The sequence below is a fragment of the Meleagris gallopavo genome, chromosome 8, assembly GCF_000146605.3.
Source record: "Meleagris gallopavo isolate NT-WF06-2002-E0010 breed Aviagen turkey brand Nicholas breeding stock chromosome 8, Turkey_5.1, whole genome shotgun sequence".
In the NCBI taxonomy this organism is placed as follows: domain Eukaryota; kingdom Metazoa; phylum Chordata; class Aves; order Galliformes; family Phasianidae; genus Meleagris; species Meleagris gallopavo.
In genome coordinates this window covers 5,135,219-5,158,276 of record NC_015018.2, presented here as the reverse complement: position 1 = coordinate 5,158,276, position 23,058 = coordinate 5,135,219, and the positions used below count along the sequence as shown (strand labels likewise).

Genomic DNA, 23,058 nt, shown 5'->3' with positions numbered 1-23,058 from the left:
AGTTCTTTAATATGAAAGTGGTGAGGTGCTGGAACAGCTGCCCAGAGAGGCTGTGGATGCCCCGTCCCTGGAGGTGTTCAAGGCCAGGTTGGATGGGGCCCTGGGCAGCCTGGTCTGGTATTAAATGAGGAGGTCGGTGGCCCTGCCTGTGGCAGGGAGGTTGGAGATTCACAATCCTGGAGGTACCTTCCAACCCAGGCCATTCTGTGATATCTTTGAATTACAGCTGTTGTCTGTGAATAATTTTATTTTGACTTTTTTTTTTGGTGAAATTTCTTATCTGATAGAGTTGTTTTCTTTGTAAAATTTCATTTAAACTGTGTTGCCTCTGTCGAACTGAAGGCAAATTGTCAGTTCTATGCTTTCAAGTGATCTCTGATGTATTTTGCTTGCTTAAAGTGCCCATGAAAACAATCACTGTGCTAGCTGATCTGACTGTAAGTCCTTTGGGTTGGCATGAGCACTCAGATTAACATTTGGCAAAAGCTGAAAATCTGGCACTGTATACAGAGTAGCAGTTTCAGTAGGGGCTAGCAGTATCTGGAGTGGAGAGCATCTAACTGGTTCTGTGCATAATGAAAGTTTATTTTGCCTGTGGTGCATTAGCTATTATTTTGAAAGTTCACGCAGTCCTGTTCTGCAGTGCTGCTAGTCTTTAAAAGCACTCAAAAATATTTTACAACGGCGGTGTCCAAGATCTGATCTGAATTGGCTGTGACAGATGACATGCAGGCAAACGAGCAGTGTTTACCCCTAAGACAGTATGCTGTTCCTGGAGGGCTAAGTTTTCTTGTAGACCAGAAGGTGTTTCAAAAATGCATTAAACTAAAATTGACCTGGCTGCAGGTGCAGCTTCACTGGCTTAAGTGGCTTTGAATCAGCAGGCATGAAATAGCAGCCTTCCAGGGTTTGCAAACAAAGCCTGCAGGCAGAGATACCAGCAAACTGCAAGCAGCATTTTTGTGAGTCAGCTCAGAGAGGCACTTCTTCCCTAAAGAAATTCATGAACGTAGGCTGGAGTTAGCCTAATGTATCTGAGGATACCATAGGCTATTGGCTTCTTGGTTTCCTGTAACTGTGAACATGGTCAAAGGAAGAAGAAGAACAAATTCTGCAAACTTGGATTTGAGACATCTTTGTGCCTTTTCCGATTACACGAAAAATTAAAAAGCTGGGTACCCACCACAATGTTATGTGTGCCAATGGTAGGTATGCTGTTCAGGTAACAGCTGGTCACCAGTATCTCTCAGTAAGAACATTTTGATGCTTTCATTGAAAACTGTCAATCTTGCTGGACTTATCAAATCCTGGATGGGAAATCTATGCGACTCTATCCTGTACAGGTTTTAAAGAAAATGTGCTATGATCCTCGCATTTTATTCTGTACATGTTCCTGGGATATGGGACAACTTGAGACAGATTTGGAAGTTGCCTTTGATTGGGAGGGTTGTGCATGGAGTCATTTCAGTTTGTATCCTTAGAACAGTGCTGGGTTATCTACAAGTGCTGGGGCACGTCTCAGCACCTCAGCCAACACTTCTTGTTGGAGTAAGGAAGTAACTAGCAATAGAACTAGAGGGAATGGTCTAAATTTGTGCCGGGGAGGTTCAGGTTGGATAGTAGGAAAAATTTATTCTCTCTTCTCTTAAAGGATGGTCAGGTGCTGGAATGGGCCATGCAGGGAGGTGATGGAGTCACTGTCCCTGGAGGTGTTTAGGAAACATTTAGATGTTGTTGGTTTAGTGGAGAAATATTGGAGGTAGGTGCACAGCTGGACTGGATGATCATGGAGGTTTTTTCCAACTTTGGTGATTCTAGCAGCGCTTGCAAAGTCCTATACTGTTGTGGGGAGTTTGCCTGAGCTGCTAGGAACCACAAAAGGAGTTCTTTGGAACAAATGGGTTCAAGGAACTTCTGTTTCTAGCCTTGCAGGGCTCACAAGGTCAGCACAAGCTGCTGACTTGAAATGCCTACTCTGCTTCATTGCTGTAATAAACTTGTCGAGTGAAATAAAGCCAGAAGGCTGCTGCTGACCTAGGCATGGCTTTTAACCCCTGAAATGCCTTCTGATCTGCAGCCAAAGGAGCAATTTCTCAGTGTGTGTGTGTGTGTGTAAGGATCTCTTAGGAGCAAAACCTGACAGCACATAGAAAATGACTTTGTTTTTGAAGGCTTCTGGTTGCAATCTTGTGTTTGCAAAAGCATTAGGTGGGGGGGGGAAGGTTTTGGCCCCCCTCTGCCAACCGAGTGGGCTGTAAGGTGGGGTTCTCCCACCAGAATAGGACAGGACTGGACAGGGGATGCTCAACGGGAGCAGTGATAGGGAACCTTGCCATGTCAGGGGGTGCCCCATGAGGTGCAGTAATTTGTGGCATATTGCTTTTCCCATCTCTCCCAGTCAGCTCAAACATTCTGTCTTTTGAATCCATTGGGACAGATTAGTCACCAGTCCATGCCTATACAGCTGGTGCCTTTTGGGGTGTGTGTGTGTGTGTGTGTGTGTGTGTTTGCTTCTCTGTTTGTTTATGCACTAGATTACCAGAAGGTAGAATGAGGGTAGAAATTGAACGCAGCCAGGGTAGCTTGGCCCAGCTGCCGGCTCCTCTATATACCTTCTATCATTTCCTTTCTCCCTCATTTCTATCCCTTTCTCCCTCATTTCTATCCCTTTCTCCCTCATTTCTATCCCTTTCTCTCTGCTCCTCCTCTTCCTGCCCCTCTTTGCCTCCCCTCCCCGTGTTTCCCTGGCGGCACTGCTGGCTCTGCACAGGCCCTGTTCTCTAATCAGATGAAGCTGCAGGATTATCTCTCTCCCTCCCTTCTAAGCTCCATTTTATTTCCTCTCCAGCCAAGGGGGAGGCAGGAAGGGGCGTCACCTCTAGGCAGAGGAAACCCCCATCTCCCGGTCTCCTGCCTTTGATGCTCTCTAGCAATCCCCCCTCCTTCCCCTTATATACTTACCTTAGTGTTGCATCAGGCGGATCAAAGAGCCCAATTTCTAAAGGAAATCTGAACTTTTTTGGCTTTCATTCTCCACAAGTTTCTCAGCATCTATTTTAAATCCCCTCCAAGTAGCTTGGACAGGGAAGCTGGATGTGCCATCTGTGAGTAGGGGCAAGGTAAGGACCACGGGAGTCACACATTGCCTGTTCTCTCATCTCCTGTAAGGATACCGTTTTTCCGGCAAGTCTTTGAGAGTAACAAAGCAGATGAGGGGAAGGGAGAGGAACTGCACAGAGACAGAGACAGGCTTCTGTAGGTGCTGTGCTGGCAGCAGGGGGTTGGTAAAAAGCCTAAAAAGCCAAGGAAATTGTAGTTCTCTCTTTTAGTAAAATATGAGACCTATAGCTCAGCACTTTAATGGAATTTAATACAGTTCTACACGTTGTGGGGTTTTTTTTCTGTGTTTGTGTCTTTAACTGAGGTGTGTGTGTATATGCCTGGTAGCAAGTATTTGTAGAATAGACTTGTCACCCTATTTCTAGATTATATATGGCTTTAAGTGTTACTTTTTGGTGCTAATCTACTGGAGAATGGTTTCTTTTCTTTGCCACCAAGCATACCACATGCTGGTTTTTTAATTCCTAAGAGGTTAATGCCTCACACTGGAAGGAAAACAGGGAAATACTTCAATGCCTTCTGAATGTCAGCTTTGTTTTTACACTCTTCTCTCCCGAATAAATAATCAGTTACTATTTAGAACAACCTTTAATGTTTTCATCTCAAACAGGAATTTGTATTTTTAAAGGCTGGAAGTTCAGTTTGGTTTGGCTTTTTATTGCTGTTAGTCAGTGTTTTTCATCAGAAATCACTGTAGAAGACTGTTCTGTGCATACATCGCAGTTCCTAACCTGTGATTAAATGTAAGAATTTGTGCTGATGCACTTGTGGGTTTGAGGGAAGAGGTTTAAAAGGGGTAGGGAAAGCAAACGTTTATTTCTGCATTCAGAACTTAAAGCATAACAGATTGGCTGGGAAGATAACTACTGGATATTCTTCATAATGTGTTGAGGTTTGCATAAGAATGATGAACCATGCAAAGATCAAAATCTACCTTTTTTCCCAGTGATTCTCATTTTGATGCAATTAGCCAACACACAAATATCAGTGATTTCCTCTCACCAGGATGTAGATGAGTCTGCAAGTAGTTGTTTGCACGTTTAAAGTTATGCAGTAGGACTGTAGTAAGATCTGAGGAATCTGTGTGTATAATAATTAGATTAGGGGGAGGTTTCATTTAAGAGGGTGGATTTGTTGAGTGCTTTGTTTTCTATGCCATGGCTCAGCCACTCTGTAGAAGCACTGTTCTCTGAATGTAAGGTTTGTTGGTTTTGCTACCCAGACATTTCTATTTGAGCTGTGCTCTGCAGAGTTGTAGTTAGAGTGTAGATATTGATGCTTTCCTAGGGCTGCACAGACAACAGGAGCAGTAAATGCCATACGGTATTGTAGTGTTTGAGCTGGCTTATGGCATCAAATCTGATGAATATCCATTAGTTAACCACTCCAAATCCACAATTTTCCTTACACCGTAAACTATATTATTTCAAAATAAACTTGAAAAGCAAGGATGTATGAGGGGAAGCGGCACAAATAAAAATCATTATTTATGATCATTATACTTCTGAAAGTTAGTTTTTTCTTGGTTTAGAGCAACAGCAAAATGATGTACATTAGAGGTAGCTTTAAAGCACTCCAGATGTGTAGAAGTGTTTGCTATACCGGTCAGATAATGTTATATTTTCTGCAGGATAATTCTGTACAGAAGAGCAGCAGAATCCTTTCTTCTTCAGCAACTCTTCTGGAGATTAGAGGCTGAATATGAAGTGTATTTGACAGATCCCTTGCATTTGGGTATTGCCAGCTGTTATGCACCTTTCAGGAGAATGCAGTCTAGGAAAGCAGCTTTCAAAGAGAATTCTGTTAATGGTATTTATTCATTTTCCATAAGCATTTTCCAATGAATCAGAAAAAAATCCTATTGCTGTTACTATATACCATGCTTTTATTGTTGCAAGTGACCTTAAAGGGACGGGGTGATTTTCTTATTTACTCAAATAAATCAAAGTTTATGTCTTTGGCAGCTGTATGCAATATTTTGCATGTTTGTAGTCCCAGAACCAGTCTATTCCCAAGAACAATATAGCATGAATCATAGGCTGCAAATAATATTACAATTACTCTGTCAGCCTCTCACTTTTAAATTTTTTTTATTTTTCCCCTGCTACGATGAGCAACACCATGGATTTTGTGAGCACTGGCATTTTGGTTAATTCTTGTAGCTTCACTGTACAGTAATAAGGGAATTACAGGGGAAGAAAATAGGAATAAGAAAAGGATCTCTGTAATTTTGGCCTTTTCAAAATGGAGGTTGTAAACCATCTTACTCTACAAATAGGCATGTAGAAAGCAGTGTTATGAAAGTGCCTGAAACTGCTTTTATTTCTGTAATAGCAGATCATGTTGATGTTCTTTCCTAAGATAACATCCTTGATGTTTACTTGATTGTATATTAAGAGTAGTCAGGCAATGCTGATGGGTTTTTAACTCGCATAAATGGTAAAGGTGTGTGTATGTACATTATCCTGTGTGAAAGTGCTTTTTAGCTATTAAAGCGTCTAGAATATGTGAATAATCCAAATTCTTGGTGGTCTTTTTGTTTTGTGGAACGTGGAGTAGGGAGGTGATGCTTTACTGGCAAGAGAGATCATGTTTCTGTGAAAGCAAAAAGAGGCAAGGAATGAAAATAAATATTGGAGTACAGTGGCCAGGAATATCTATTGGAGGGGTAGAATGAGAAGACAAGTAACTGAGAGACGTTAAATGAGCTGCTCTCTGGTTAAGATCTGTAACACAGTATTTATTACGGATGTGTTAGAACTATTGAATTCATCTGAAGATATGCAGCAGTTAGTCCATGTATATGTTAGGAACAGTCCTGTAGGACTTGGACTCTTTAGTAGTAAATGGCAGGAAAGATAGACTCTTTCCTTTATCAAAGCTGTTAAAGGACTTCAGACTAAAGTTCCACTCAGAGCAATTCTTCTTAGCAACAAGAACCTCCATGTATCACTCTGGGGCTGCAGAAGTATATATGCTCACTCAGGAGCAGGTGCAGACTGGCTAAATGAAAACATCAGCAGCCACATCTTTTCTTGGTGTTCAGTGTGAGCATCAAGTGCATGAGTATTTCAAAGAGTTGTTCTGCACCTATGAAGCGTCCTAAAAAAGATCACCTTTGAAATGACCTATTGCTCTGTGTTGGGTATCTTCCCAAGTTACAGCTTAGCTCTTGTGCACTGTGCATCTGATACGAAGCAGAGAAAGGAGTGGGAGACTTTCTCCTTCTACCGAATATTTGCTAATTAATCTTTAGCAAGGGCACACCTATGAAGATTAATGGATTGAACAGATGTGAGACCTTCATTTGGCTTGCAGAAGCTTTACTCCAGACAACAATGCATAAGACTGACAGAACTCAGTTCATCTGAGTTGAACTGGACAACTAAACTTCCTTTTCAGCTCATAAACTGTACAAACGTGGTGTGCAAGTTGGAGAGATGGTGAATACACAAGGTCTGAACTTGGTTATTTTTAGGCTTTTGAAATTATTTTATTGCTTCCTGCAAAGAGTTTGGTGGAAGGTTCAGTGTCTGTGACTGAGCAGGGTGAATATACAGGGTGGATAAGAATGTCCTGAAATGTTGTCAAGGACAAAGATGCATTCTGTTTCAGCAGCTTTTCTTGATTCTGAAATAGCCCTTAAACTGTTGAAAGAGTAGAACGCTTTTTAGCAACAAGAAAGTTGCTGATATATTGGAAAAGAAACCTTTGGAGTTGCCTCGTTCATATGTATCTCCTTGTCTGTACAGTACTGGGGTTACTCTTCTGACCTGTCAAAACTCGTTCCTGTTTTACCTTGTAGAAGCTGCAAATTCCACTAAGCCATTAAAGAAGATCTGTCATTTTGCAATGACAGATGAAAACATAAGATGATGAAAAGAGAAATAACAGAATCATTCAGTTTTGAAGAGACCTTGGGAGCTCATCTTCTGCAATTCCTGATCAAAACAGAGATGGCTATGAGGCTAGATGAGATTTCTTAGGTTTTTGACCACCTTGGTCTTGAATACATCAAAAATGCTTGAATGCCAAAGAGTTCCTATAACATTGAATAATTTTACATAATTGGTATCTTGTTGCCAGTAGTTAATAAGAGATGCTTAATGAGTTCTTCCAACAGTCCAGGTAGTACAGGTAGGATCTGCCTTTACCCTGCTGATGAGAGGAACCTGCATTGTCTTGCAGCTACTGAATTCCTCTCTTCATACTTCAGTATTTGTGTGCCTGAACATGACTAAGTGTTAAATAGGAAGTAGAGGCTATTGCAGCTTGTTTTGTGGTTGAAATTGGCTAAGAGGAGAAGAATATAAACAAGAGCTCTTGAGGTATTTCTTCATATGCACTTGAAGTTGAGCTAAAAATTGCAAGTTTGGTCTGCTGCTTTTATGTGTCTTGTTTTTTCTCCCTGTGATCTCTGATGTCAAAGGCTTTGGATAGCATTTTGTGAATGTAGACCTTCTTCTACCCAAATTCTAATGCTTTTCTTCTCCCATTCTTGAGAGATTAGAGGGATACTCTTTGTTTCTGAAAGCTACAGACAGTTACCTGCATAGACCCGATTAGATTACAGAGTAAATGGGAAAGCTTTTTTAGACATCACATTTTGGCAAAAAACTACTACATGTCAAAACATCAGTTTTGAGAACTCTCCCCTGTTTCTGCTGTATTCTTTGCTTTTGTAGTTTAAAGGTAGCTTATACTACACTAGGGCAAAAGGAACTTGTAGCAATGCTATCAAACATAATCGAATAGGCATTTTAAAGTCCATTTCCTTACCTACATGACTAAATGTATACACCACTTATCCCTTTGAACAGAGACTGCAGTGTGAACCCAACCTTAAATTTGCTACAGAAGCTTCTCTAGCTTCTGCCAGAGTGAAAAGTTCATCCAAGTAAATAAAAGCTTGCACATGAACAAAGGTCTGCAAGGCAACGTGATCTCTGGTTGTGTCTTCTCTGCTTATAAAAAATGTAGTGAATCTACTTGTAATAAATCTTGCTACGTAATACAGCTGCTATTAGCATGTATATTATCTACATTATATTATCTGTATGTAGCACATAGATGACATGCATTTAAGAAACTCTCTCGGTTCTGGTGAAATAAAACTACTGTTAATACTAGTTTTATATATTAGGAAACCCTTGTCTTAAATTTGTCCAGATAGATGAGTTTTCTGCAAGTGCAACATGGATTTTGTATAAAAGATGCTGTTTGTTTCAAACCAAATATTAGTAAAGAAGAACTAGAATATGCTCTTCTCAATGTCTAGTATCTTTTATCCTGGGATTTTAGAGTACTCTGTGATCATGAATTAAGCCTTAAATATCTACATCAGAGGCTTCTGCATCTAATCTCTGAGTCACAGATGAGTAAACTGAGTCACAAAGTGAAATGACTTGCTCAGGGTCATACCATATATCTGTAAACAAAGAAGCAGGAGGCAACTGTTTCCTCTTTCTAATCACCAACCAATTATTTTTGGTAATTTGGAAGTCAGTCCTCTTTTGTTCCCCACCACTGCTCAGAGCAATTGCTGGCTGTAGTTAGATTGTCCTTCTGAATCTTTCTGTTCTCTAGTATTTTGTGTACAATTCATAAATGCTAACTTTAATAAGGAATTTGTGTTTTTATTGCCCTTGGTATTTTGCAGAGGAAAATGAAAGAACAAGAACTGAGGGTAAACTGCTAGGTCTTGCTAGGTAGTTTGCTAGGTAAGTTGATTTAGGCAAGAAGAAGAGTGCTACTACACATCTAAGAACGTACCACCTTTGATTGTTTTGATGGGGCAACTTTCAGTCTGTAAACATCTTCTCTGGACATCACAGATGTTTGAAGATCTTCAGATTACTGTTACCTTTGCTTATGTCACCACTATTCCTGCTTGGTGTCACTGTAGGAATTGCCATCCTTCTGCTAGTAATGGTGATATATGGACATTGAAGCTGCTGTGCTCTGTAGAGTTTTCAAGGCAGGCTTGAGATTTCTTTGTTTGCCACCCTAATTAGCTCTAAAGCTGTAGTTGCTGGCAGTGTAACACAGAGCCCAAATGAATAAGATCATCTAGGAGACAGGACATATTATAGGAAGGCTTGGCACTTTGGCCACTTTCTTCCCGTCAGTACGCTTGCTGGCTGTCCATGGACTCGCTTTAGGTGTCAGATGCACCTTAATTTGTCAGAGTGGAGCATCACAGTATCTGACTGCTCTTGCAATCAGCAGTAACTACCTACAGTGCTCAATCCTGAAGGCAAAGCTTAGGGTATCCATATGGCATAGAGGCTAAGCCAAGCTGAGTTCATCTCTTTCCATTGTTGTTATTAAGCTTTCAAACAAACAACAAAGAAGGTAGCTTGAGAATTTTCTGCTGAGACGTGAATTTACAAGTGGATACCTGATTTACTCATGTTTGGGTGGGATTTTAGATGTGCAAACTGCTGGCTTCATGTAAGGAGGTGGCACTGATATGTAGTGGTACTTCCTCACTGTGAGGCTGGAACAGGCCATAGACAGACTGGGTTTCCTGTATGATATTTATATTCATGATACTTCCCAAGAAATGGTGAGCCATGCAGTTTGCACATGTAGGCAAGATGGGTAGAGGCATGCTGAGCAAGCTATAGCCATGTGTTTTTACACAGCTCCACTGAAGTGAGTTTACTGTGGGGACACACTGTTGTGACTGAAAGTGGACCCAGAAAGGTAGATCTGAGAAGGATGAGTCATTTGATTGCAGACCAGCCCTGTTCCCTCATACGTTGATGGAGTAGGTTTTGAAACTTCTGGTGCGAAGAAGAAAAGATTCTCTAATGTCTGTCTTGAAATAAATCCAAATGTGGATAGGTCATTGCAGATTTTCTGCATTAAAGATTAATTTCTTAAAAACATTATGAAATGTTTTTCTCATGGGGCTTCTATTATTCCAGTGGATATCAGTAGCTAGCAGTTCTTACTAGCGTAAATCTGGCAGTTGAATTAACAGTTTCTGTTCTGCTTAAAGCAGCAAGGCAATTACATGAATATACCACTTCTGTAGGCATACACTGTTCACTGTAAGCATGGTTCTGCATGAGTGCTGCATGATATCACGTTAATTAAAGCCTCAGCTAATGAAACCATCTGATTGCACAAGCATCTCAACATATTCAATTTTTAACTGTAAAGTTTTAACACTCCCAACAGAATAGGATAGCTTTAAAGAATAAAAAGAGCTGTCCATGTATTAACAATAAGCATCAAGTACAACTGTACAGTATCTCATGATATTTTAGCTCTGTCAGTTATGTTCCAGGGCAGGCTGTACTTGTGGTCAGTCTGTGTGTACAAGCAGGTACAGTAATGTTCTGCATATCACAGTTTTCTAAAAAAGATCAAAATCCTAAGCAGATCTTTGAAGTTTTTTTTCTGGGACAGATGATTGAACAAAGGGCAGTGGTGAAGAAGATGCACACTTACACAACCTGTCTTGTGGTGGCATCAGGACTGCATCCAACACATGCCTCCCTTGTGATAGAGCATAGCCCTCTGCTTTTCCAGTAAGTTATTTACAGCCCAGTGTGAATTTCCCTCTCGGGAATTCCATTAAAGTTATCATAAAAATAGCTGTCTTTGCAGTCATACTTCTTAGCCTCACCTCCCTTGTCAGTATCACTTTAGAATATAGACTCCCCAGATCTTGTTTTCCTTCTTTCTCTCTCCCCTGGCTCACTCGCTGCCAGGGCCATTTCAGCCTTTTCTTTTGATTCCACTTGGTTCTGAGCATTGATTTCCTGCCTCTAAGAGCTTAAACTCCTTCAAGCATGCAGTGATTTAAGCAACTTCATAGCCTGTGTTTACCTAGGGGTTCACCTCGGGCTACTGAATTTCTCTTTCCTGATTCCATCCAACAGCTGAGTTTTACCCACTTCAGAGGATAAGTACATTAGGGACAATTAAGACTGATTCCCAAAGTAATCTGTAGCCTGCTTTCACGTCTGCTTGTGGCAGATCTCTTCTCTCCTTCCCTCAAATGGCTGAGGGTGATGCATGCTGTCGGCATTAGCATTCTGCCTTGAGGTATATGGATAAACAAATGTTTGAACATACTCATTTCCGACATGATTATTTAATTATCCTCTGGTGAGGTCTTCGATGACCAGGCTGCCCATGTTAACCTCAGGATTTGATTTCTATCATCTTGATGCCACACACAGAGTCACCACAGAGAGATATCTGTCCTGCATGCTCAGCTTCAGCTGGTGGAAAGAGAAGAAAGCCAGAATTGGAAATATTTAGTCAAGCCTGGCAAGAAAAGTGATAATTAACAGAAATGAAAGAGAAGCTGTGAATAGTCTGTGTGCATTCTGCAGTTGTAATCTATGCTTTTGCCTTGCTGAACACTGAGAGCCATAACTCTTCTGCTCTTGTATTTCCTACCCTGTCACATCTTCCTTGTCTTACAAGGGGAACTACAGTGATCACCCCTGTCACCAATGCTTCTTGTGATGCAGGGGAAGCAACAATATACAGTCAGACCTGAAATATCTTCCCAATCACAAACACAGTCTGCACTGTTCTGTTATGAGCATCTAATGGTGTCTGTAGATGCCCAGATCAGTCTGTTTTGTAGATCTATCTGGTACTTGGAAATGACCTAAAATATTTAGAGGATGGCATTAGTAGATTTAAACGAACAAGGCATAGTAAATATATAATATTATTCTAAAATGGAAAGCCAAAAGGAAGATGATGGATTAAAGGTGAAGTAATTGGGGTTTCAACCTGATTCTGTATTAATCTGGTTGCATTGATTTAGTGTTACTTACAGAATTTAGAGAAAGACCTGAAGTTCCTTGATGAGAGCTATATTTTCCACAATTTCAACTTCTCCGTTTCTTCCTTGCCTTTACACTTCGCCAAAATAAAATAACAAACCCACCAAAAACAAATCCCAAACACTTGAATCTCTAAGCTTTTTAACGTGGCTAATCCTGTTTTGCCAATGCCTTTCAAATGGTTTTACTACCCCCTGCCCAACAGTAGTGATTACTGTTAATGATTACTGTTAGTGATTACTTTAAGATGAGTGAAGTACGATGGAGATCCTAAGGCTTCATATTATGAGTCAGTCTTGAGTCAGTGCAGAACAGACCTTTCTTACCTTGTGCAAGTTACTGGTAATTCTCAAATTGTACAGGCAGGACCAGGTTATTTAGACACGGCTATACTTCATTTTTTCATTCCGTTGGTATAAGCCTCTTTAAAACGAGTATAGCTCTAAAAGAAACCAATGTCTTACTGAAAAAGATTTCTTTTCATGTCACTTGTCTTATGGTAAACTTCTATCGCAGGAATTTGGTTGTAGATGCTAACAATGAAGATGCATTGCTCGAAATAGCAGCCCTGAAGACAACACGGTGTGAATGTGCGGCATTGTTTCTGCTACCAAAGGTAACTTGGATGCTTAGGCAGAAATTGAGTTATTTTTGTTATTTCTGTATGTGTTGTGTCCCAGACAGGTGTTAGTAATGCTTCTGGCTAACTAACAGCTGCCGCTTAGGCTGTAATGAACTTTCTGCTATTTTAACCATAAACTGTTCTTGCCTTTTCAAATTTATAACCATGCTGTCTGTAATAAGATTAAGCAGAGTTAAGGACCTAGATATAGCAGCCTTCTATTCGAGTAAATCTTGTAAGTTCATTAAAATCACACTATTCTCTTGCTACAAAACACACGTCTTGGAGCATGGTGCTGCTGCAGAAGTTCTGTTTCTCATATGAAGCTGGTTATTGTGCAGGTTGTCAAGGGCCAGAAGAGTACAAATGAAGTAGCAAATTCTGGGCAAAGACCTTACAGCCCAGAAAGTCATGTGTTCTGTCAGAAAGAGCTGGCGCTCACCGTGGAGTATCCTAAAATGATCAACTGTCAACCTAAACCTTTGGTATGGATCAAATCCCCTAACTTCCAAATTCCACATGTGCAAATTAAAGCTCTCATCTCTGTGGCTGACTCTGATTTCATCACTTACTTTGTAGTCAGGTGCTGGTTTTGAAAGCATAGAATGTAGATAGGAATCATTTTTTTTCAGATGCTTCTAAAAAATAGATACTACTTTTTTTTTAATCTCAGTGCAAGACCAGCAAAATGAGGAAGGGGGAAACAGAGTGCAGCCACTATTACAGATTTGTTGATTTGTGGGTTGGACATCAAGGTTATGCGAATGAAAAATAAACCTTTGAAAATGTAGATAAATAAGTCCTTGGTATTGTATATATTTTTCTAGTGTATAGGATTAAAATTTACACAAAATTCCTATTCATTGCAACTTCTGAAACTAAATTGCATTGTTTAACTTGTTAGAAAATTCATCCCTCATCACAACTTCAGTTTTTGTGATGACAGAGTACTTATGTAAGGTCATTGTGTCGTAGAATTTGTTAAGTTACGGTGCTGATTTTTTGCTTGAGACACCACCCAAAATAGAAAAAAAAACACCACTTTTCAGGGCTAGCAGATTCAGCTGCTGTATTACTATCAACTTTGCTTACCGGAGGAAATACAAGCACTGCTAGATTTGTTATTAACATATTCTCTTCTACATGCCAATATTCCATGTTACTCTGCTCGTTATGAAATCCAGGATTTGTTTTGTGGGTGCCTTGTTTATTATAACGTTCTTATGAAACCCACCAGTGCAGAAAAGAAAGCAATCACTACCAAATACATGATACAGGGGCTGAAGACAATCATACTGGCTTAGGTAGTACTGAATATCACACAGAAGCTTCTTCTTCACATGGTGTGATAGCAATAAATTACTCGATTTTACATCCAATTGTGATTGCTGTCAAAATTGTACTTGGATGTGTGTCCAAGCAATATAAAAGTGCCAAAGTATTTGAAACAATAGTTATTAATATTTCAATAGATAACATACATGATATTTAATGTTCTGAGACTAAATTTACTAGTGTATTAAATAGGTTGCAACTTTAATCATAAGTCATAGCAAAATACACGTTTGTTGCTTTAAAGTAGTTCAGTGGAATTAGTGAAAGCAACCTAGATTCCCTCATAAGCTATCTGAAGCTAAGCCAAAAATAGTGGATGTTAATTCCATTTCTATCCTAATCCTTTCTCTGCTTGTCTAACATTTTTCAGTATATTCATAACAGGGTTCATGCTTTCTTATTTGTTCATCTAGGTGCAGATTCCCTTAGAACTTACAAAATGCAATGGCTCTGCATGACTATAAAATTACAGTAGAGAGTTTGTTTTGTTGTTTTGTTTGTTTTCTAAATAGTGTAACGTGATTCTCACCTGTCCCCAGCCTCTCCCTGCTAAAAATGTGCATGTACACACCCAGATATGTTGGCTTCTTTCTGCTTCTCATCAGCTGGATGCAATCTGCACAGACTCGTGTTGCAGCATCTCTAATGTGTGTACATGCAAGAGCTGTGCCACCTCTTGTAGGGAGGTATATGGTACTTGCAAAAATTCCTGTGTACTCTGGGGTGTCAGCTCCAGCAGTGCATACGTGAAAGGAGAATGTTTGAGAAAGTAAGTATGGAACTGCATGTCAGTGCCAAAGTCTTTGGAAGAAAAGCGTGTACACTGCTTTGCTTGGAGCTTATGCCACTGGTCTGTTTTTGTAGAGTGGGTGGTCTTTTTCTGCTTCCTCCCTGTGCTGATGTTAGCAATTGATGGGGCTGGATGCTCAGCTGGATTGATGATCTGGTGTAGTGAGTGCTAAGCCAGATAAAAAAAGGAGGAAAAAAAAAATCTGGGTCAGCAAGCTGACGCAGTTTGACACAGCTGCGTGCTCACTCATGCTAATGCAAAATGTAGTGGGAACATTTTGCTGTAGCAGAGGTCAGCAAAGGCCAGACCTACCAGACATTTGTTCTGTACCCATCACCTCCTCATAGAGCTCCATGGGTGCACATCTGGCTCAAGGCTCTGCCTGGTAGTCGTGTAAGGGCTTGTAGCTACAAGGGAGTGAGGGGGAAAGCAAGAGGTGGCCTTATAAATGGGGAAGCGTTTGAGCTGCCTGTGAAAATGTGACTTTGGATTTCTCAAGGTAGAGAAGTGCATTGTTCTAAAGAAAGATGATTCATCTTGTTTGGATGGAGCTTTGTATTCTTTCTTAGCCTTTTGTTTTGTTTTTCCTTCCCATCCTTAGCTATGTCCTGAATATGTGATGAGGTGTTGTTTTACGTGACTGGTGTTTGTTCATGTTGGTTTTTAAGGTCTATGGCCCACGTTTGGTTATGTTTTCAGCTGCAGTTGGAGTCTATATGGGTTGGACAAAAAAGCATCCTAAAGTGTTCTCTTTGGAGGTTTCATTTTGAACATCATGCTGGGTATTCTTTCCAGTGATGTCAGGTCTGTTGCGTTCTAGCGAATGTGTTGCTGCTCTTTGTTTAGATCATGAATCAAACTGAAATTTGCAGTACCTCTGGTTACACAGGTTCCTGCAGAAATGATGCATAAAGAAGGAATACGGAGATCTTGGTATCTGTGTATATGTACATATTTGAGCCTTGTGAGCTTTCTGTGAGAACTCTTTAAAGCTTCCATAGCCACGTAGCACTTTTACACCATGTCTGTTTGAAGCTTTCTTTCATTTGAGACTGAATATTTCTGACAGGATTTCCATCAGTAAATATCATTTCATCCCAGTGTGTGTGAGAGCCTTTGCAGGTGTTGACTTGTAAAGAGATTAAATATAAGGTCTTCGCCTTGCAGACTGCTACGCTCTGGTGTTTAATCCTATTGACTCCTTTGAACTCTTTGTGGCAGACTATACCCATAGGTATAAGTGGCTGCAGGATAGATAACATTCTGGAGGAGGAGATGAGGGAAGTATTTTAAACCTGTCCCTTTCCCAGCACGTGCTTTTCTTCTAAGTGTTGAGCATGATTTTGTGAGGGCTTCTGAAAAACTCTTAGAAATAGAGCAATGCCAAGGCTGCACTTGGGCAGTGCCTTTAGCCCCAAGAGTCTGAAATTTCATTTGCAGAAGGAAGTATGCTTGTGTTGTTATCCCTGGATACCAGCAGTCAGTGGAGTCCCACAGGCCAGAGAGGCTGCATGCTGTACAGAGTGGGTTTGCTGCAGTTGGAGCCTATAATTAGTTTAACTGCTAAACTCAGCAAACATGAATGAAGGAGGGGAGATTGCCTTTTTTGGCATACAGTTTTATTCAAATGTGAGCAAATCTTCATGCTAAAGGATATTGCTGCCAACTGCAAGTCCGCACTGCAAAGCACTCAGCATGATACCTCTAAGAGATGTGATTCCAAATAATAGTACTTTAAATGTTGTCTTGTTCAGTGTGATTTCATTATGGAAAAATAGCCAAGGCAGGTGAATTTCAAGTGATGGCAATGTTGCAAGATGAACTATTAGCTTACTGAAGTTAACATTGAAAATGGAATTACAAGTGTAAGCAGCGATGTCTGTTTGGATCAAAACCAGAGCTCTTGGTTGACAGATGGAGCAAAAAAGCATGCTCTTTATCAGTTACATTGGCAGATGACTCTTTGAGGCTGTAAATAACACATGAGAAGCTTCTCACTGAGAGTTCTGAATGTGCAGCCTTGCCCTTTTGGTCTCTTGGTCTTATGAGTGAACTTCCCTAAATTCTGCGGAGATAGTACTTGAGGTTGTTCAGATGAGTACTGTTAATAAGTAGAAAACACTGAGAACTTTTCTATATTACCTTCTCAAATTGCTTCTTTTTCTTCTCCACCATTTCTTGCAGATCTCTCCCTTTTGCCATGTCAGCTGACAGCCACCAGCTCCACACTCATTCCCGCAGGGACACGCTAAGTTCTACTTGTCATGGTCTCTTGAATGTCAACAGTCACCCCTTGTCAAAGAGCTCCTCGAGTCTCATTTGTGCTGGGCATTCAAGTTTGGAATGGCGAAGCAACAAACAGGAGCTTAAGAAAAGCCACAGCAGCACTGTCTGCCAAACCCTGGGACATGAGAGCAATGCCAGAAGTCTACCAAGTCCTAGATGGTCCTTCTCACAGTCTGGGTTGATGGGACTTGAATCAGTGGTCCAAACCATGAACAGTCAGTCCCCCGATAACAATTCACAGAGCAGAACTAAGACTACAAACCATTTTCTTACCATTGAACAGACCCCAGCATCCTGGGAAGTGGGTGACACGGAGATGTGTGTAAAGAGCAGTACTGTTGAGAATGTTTCTTCAGCCTGTTTTAAGCACCAGCAAAGCATGGGTAAAATGGATGAACCAAGAGCTGCTCTCCAGAGAAGCCACTCAGACCTAACCTGCAGTTGCAAACAGCAGAGTTATGTCACTCACATAGAAACCAGTGCTACTGATTCCAGCCTTAGCTCTTCCAACAGCAGGCACGGTCCATCAATGGTGAAGATGTCTTTCCAAGCAGAAAGATGTGGATCAGAAATAAATGAAAATACTCACTATCAAAACCTTGTGACTCATCTTCCAGCTCTACCTATAGACCAAAAAGTACCCACAAATACCTTTGACAGTGGTGGTATTTCACATAATACAACTGTTTACACAGATCCTGGAAGATTTCACAGTGCTGTTCTAGGACCCCACATGCCTGGAAATGGTTTCTCCAACAGGACAGTGCTCAGTCAAGCCACTGGAATTATTCATGGTGGTCTGACTTACAGTAATATTCCAAACTCTGCATATTCACCAATGGTGATGGCAGTTCATAACAATTCTGCAGTTCCCTGTAATATAAGACAGGACTCTTGTATGAAAGTAGATGCCACTGTCCCTGCCTATTGCCATTCTTTGCCCATACCATCTATACAGCTTGTTCCACGGTTGGTGTGCTCAGTTAGCGAGTCGGGAAAAGAGCAAGCAACACCTGACTATTTTCATTCCTTTTCCACTTCAGACATTCTCACCTATCCTAAGCTTGTGTCTTCAGTAAGTGAATCAGGCCTGGATGCCAAGAGAGTCCTGAAGTGCTGTAGCGTTCCTGGAGAACAACTACAACATGCTCAACGCTGTGCTCAGCAGGAGAGAGCTTCTCCAGAAACACAGACTGCTTGTGTTGCTTTTAGCAGCCAGCTAACAACAGACATAGCAATGAAAACTAAAGATATGTGGACTATGACCTCTGCAAATGATTTAACCAAGGGACTGAAATCGGCTCTTGAACGCAGAGATGCCGAGGTACAAACTCTTCCAACCATGGAATGCAAATCTGTGGCAACAAGCCCAGCAGCTTCAGCAGAAGGCCACTCACATGTGTTCCCAGAGGTAAACCTGGAGCAAGACTTGGAGGCTCCCAAGTCTCCGGTACGGGAAGTGAGATGGGATGATGAAGGAATGACATGGGAAGTGTATGGGGCATCTGTGGATCCAGAAGTCCTTGGTTTAGCCATTCAAAAACATCTTGAGATTCAAATAGAACAATTCCAAACAGAGCCTGTTCAACGGACTGGGAAAAATGATGAGGATCCTCTCAACAAGGAGCCGTCTTCTGACAAAATGGGGAAGAAAAGACCATTCAGAACAATGATGCATTCTCTGAGATATCCGAGCTGTTGTGCTCGATCAAGTACTGCGGTGGAGTGAGCATAGCTCTAGGACAGCCACAGCCATGTTGGGGTTTTTTGTTTGTTTGTTTTCTCAATTGTAAATAAATGCTGTCTCTCAAGCGTTAACACAGTACATGTGGACAATCCGCTTATGGATAAGTGGGAAAAGTTCAGTGGCCATCAAAAAGCAAAGCGTGGAAAAACCCACAGTTGAGCTATGTAACAGAGGACATACAGTTTTATCTTCCTCATGCCATCTGATTGTGTTGACTGTATTTAGTGTAGCACTCTTATTCTTCTATGTTAATTTTACATCATATTTTAAGGAATTAGACTTATTTTATAAATGATGCATCTTTTAAAAATAATGTTGAATTTTTTAGTATTTTCATGATTTAGGGCTAGGAAACAAAGTTAGAAAATGATGCTTTAATATACATTCTTAGCTTTCCACCCTACTCCCTAAGTTTTGGGATTCGTTTTGCTGTTAATTTATGCTAATGCTGACTATAAACCCACTTGAGCTGTAGATAAAATGAGAAACTAGTGTAATACTATATTACAAATAATTGTAACTTTTGCTACATAATTCTGCCATGTCATTTCAGTATTACTAGCCAGAACTCATCCCTTTGCAAGCTGGTGTGTAGTTGGAGGATGCTCCTGCAACTTTCATGTAGTTATGCCGAATTACAATCTGAACATACAGATGTGATGTTTACTAACACAGATGTAAAGTATTACCAAAGATGACTCATGTTCTGTGAATTACTTACTGAGTGCTTGTTTTCTGAAACAAAAGCTGTTCATATTAGTCTGTCACCTGATCATATTCTACAAATCAGAAGCGGTTTGGGTTTTCTTATATTAAAAATAATTTCCATCGAGTTCTTTGTATGTGCATCTATCCTGAACAGTGGTAGTTTTGCTGTGGCATAAACCACAGAGAACAGTTTGCATCTAATCTTTGCCTGTCTTGTGTTCCCTTTCTGCTCTGATGTCAGCTGTCTGCTGGAAGTGAGACTTTGTGTCTTTACCAAAGTACAGCTAAAACTAAGATTGTTCCTTCTGAGTGCCTTGGTCACATGGGCAGCTTCAAGATTTCCTTTTTCCCCAAAAACTATTTAAAAAAAATCCCAGTGAAAAACTTCTGTATACCATAGTGCAGAACCTGTTTGAACTGAAAGATTTGTCAAGAAAGCCGTAAGTAGCAAAAATAGAGCTTGTATGTAAGGCCTTCCTATGCCTTTGAAAATTATTAAAATACAAGACATATTAGTGGAGATTTAGAAAAAAATACTGCTCATCTGAATGTTAACTATATGGATAAATGTTTTGTTCGTGTGATGAATGCCACTTCAGAGGAATTTGGGCTCACTACATTTTTTCCAGTTTAAATACAGTCAGCGTATACATTAAGTATTCTTCATGTTAGACCTCTGTTCAAGTGTTTCTCTTGTAAAAGTGACAACTGTATCTCTGTTTTTGAATGCTTTCTAACTTATGAAAATCCAAATCCATTACATTTTATTTTGACATAAAGTAGAAAGAGAATTTGCAGTAGATTTATAACTGAGTGGGATGCTTATCAAGAAAGCATAAAACCTGAGTGTATTATTTTCTTGAGATTACTTTCTCTATGTTTTAAATAAAAACCTGCTAAAGTTAAGTCAAACAGCAAAAACAAAGAGTTGCTTAGTCCAAGTCATTTCATTTAGTTCTAAATTCATTGTATTTATTTGTATGTTTCTTTCCGGAAAGTGTCAGTTTGCCTTCGGCTTCATGCTGCTGAAAGAGACCTTTCAGTTGCTACAGCCTAAATCCTGATCTCACCCTTCTTTTCCTTTGTTTCTTTAGGAATGCCTGCTCTGGAATAAGCTTCTCTTCACTTCTAGGCATAGCTTAGGAAATGTTTGCTGCACTGCCGAGCCAAAAATCTCTTTGGAATGATGTTGCACGTGGTCCTCTGAGACTACTGCTGTGAGTGGGAGGAAAGTGCAGTCACATGTTCTGTGCTCAGAGGTAACCACAGAAGTTTCAGAGGAAAAAAAGGCATCTCTACTGTACAGACTGGGTAATGTATTTCTTCCTGATCGCTTCTCTGCTAAGAAATAATGGCAAGCTGGGCTAATTGCATTATTGGATAGACATTTAGTCTTTTAAATCCAAAGCAGTAATGACCTGTCTGGAGACATGCTGAGGTAAGAGGCCTTCTGGAAGGATGTTACTCCTTATTAAAAATGGAATAATACAAACAGCGTAGCTTTGTTTAGGAAAAGCAGTGTGTGATGAAGTTACAGTTGAGCAGAATTACTGAGCAGAGACAAGACACAGGAATCCCAGCCCCAAACAGGTAGAGGGGACAGATGCCCTCTGGACACTGCTACCTCCCTCTTTGGGGGGCCTTTCCAACTGTGAAATTGCAATGTTAATACGTCATTGCCATCTGTTCCTTTCAGACATGCTGAGGTGATTAATTTGTTGTCTTAAGCCCCTGGAAAATGAAAGCAGTCTATTAGTGCTAAGTAATACTGTTAATTGGCAAGATAGAGGGTGGCAGCATGTGGATTTGAGATGGAAATTAGTCATTCTAATCAACTCCCGCCACACCAGTTAAATAACCACGTATAACTTGCTGCATTGGTCAGTTGTGACTTCCCCTTTTAGGAGACCTTAGAACTTTAAGAGAGAAGAGTTTTGGTGTCTAAGCTTTCTTTTTGCTCTATTCAGAATTATAAATCTGAAATGATGAACACAGCATGCATATTGAGCTTCCTTCCAGAGCCTTGTTATTTAAATAGGTCACAGGATCTAGCTGACCCTCTGCAAATAAGGAGACTAATACCTGTGAGCTCTGGGTAGAGCCCCGGCCTGCTCTTTCTGCAAGTGCTGCACGTAGGGTGAGAGATGGGGCATAGGTGCCTTCGAGTGAGCTTAGAGTCTGTGACATCCCACTCTCCTGCCTTTCTGAAGGAGCCAGTTCTATACAGCCATGTGGTTTGTGAAGGGCAAGAGACGGGTAAGTTCCGTGGGTTAGCAGCAAGGTTGTTCCTTTTCTCATTCAAATAGAAACTTGCAGCCACAAATTCTGCCCAGTATAGAAGTGGATGCGCTTTTTCACTTCTGCAAGCTGAAATGAGCATACCCATTTCACTGGGCAGTGCCCCATGCAAAAACAGTGCTGCTGAGTCACTTCTTCTTCCTGAAGCTGCTGTGCACAGAGGAAAGGTCCCGGGAAAGCAGCTGAACTATGTGGAGTCCCAGTGCAGGACTAAGCACCCAGCCTGTCATGGCTGGCCTGTGTGAGAGAATGGAATTGGGTGCATATCCTTTTGGTGGTCACTTGGGTGTCCGCTTCCACCCTTCTCACTCTCTGGAAATGCTGGTCTTGAGCCATCACATGTCCAAGGACCAACATTTTCAGATCGCAGAGCACTAAGCTGTAGCTTGAAAGTCTTTAGAATCATTAATCCTATCTAATGTGTGACCTAAACAGATGTCATCTATCTTATTAGCACCCTTTCAGCATACTACAGCTATGCCGCTCAGACAGCATGAGAAGGAAGCTTAGAAAACATAGAGAACCTAAGCAAGGAAATGACAGCACAAACCTGTTTCGTGCCAACCACCTCCAGCTCACCTGCTCCAATGACAGAGCCATGTATGCGGCTCAGCTGCGTAGCAAAGGAGAGATTTGTCCTGCACACAGCTGAAGGCAGTGTCAATTAGTGAATCTGGGTCAAGAGCCTCCCATGAACGAAAGCACAGGGCTCGCTGCTCCCAGAGCGCATCTCTGAGCTCCACCTGCCGCTCAGCAGCTGGCGTGCCGCCCGGCACCGCTCTTTCTCTCCTTTGTTTTCTAATTCCTGCTCCTGCAATTGTAACTGTAAAGCAGAGATGTGGTCACAGCTCCCTGTGCAGCGAACCTTGCAGAAATACCCGTTTCTTTGTGCCTTCCGGTGCAAAACAGCTGACAAGCAGCTTTTTGTTGCGTGCTGAGCAGGTAGAACCATCTGGGCTCGGGTGCTGTGATCTGCCCTGACAGCAGGAACAGGCATTAGTGGGCTTCCCCTGCCACGCACACATCACTCTCAGTAATGACACATGCATGAAGAGTCGGTCCCTTCTCTTTTGGCTCTTTCCACTGGTTGCAGGTAATTTACTTGCCCTGCTTCTGGCACTGGCTGTGCTGTTTGTTTCTTCACCCCCCACACTGGCACTGGGCTGAAATCCCCGCACACACAGAATTTTAAAGCTGCCTTGTGATTGCACTGTTTGGAAAACCCTACAAATGCTATTGCCTCAGAGAACTCAAGATTAGAAAAGCCTACACGTCAAATTAGCTTTATGCTTTATATTGCTCATTTCTTTCTTTTTTTTTTCAGTGATCTGTA

General features: G+C 41.0%; 1 protein-coding gene across 6 annotated transcripts in view; it reads left to right on the top strand.

Moving 5' to 3' along the window:
- The window catches only part of GPRIN2 (G protein regulated inducer of neurite outgrowth 2), a 37,594-nt gene that overhangs the window by 12,285 nt on the left and 2,251 nt on the right, over positions 1–23,058 (top strand). For 3 of the 6 annotated variants that reach the window (XR_002117002.1, XR_004160451.1, XR_004160450.1), the window contains 2 exons: positions 16,871–19,867; positions 20,522–20,738. Coding sequence is in view for 1 of the 6 variants with exons in the window: in XM_031554351.1 (XP_031410211.1) it covers positions 16,871–18,701 (1,831 nt within the window). In the remaining 5 variants the exon portion in view is untranslated. Of the gene's footprint in view, positions 1–2,756; positions 3,120–12,455; positions 12,556–16,870; positions 20,496–20,521; positions 20,739–23,058 lie in introns of those variants that run through there. The other 3 variants (XR_002117005.1, XR_004160452.1, XM_031554351.1) reach the window with 3 other exon arrangements.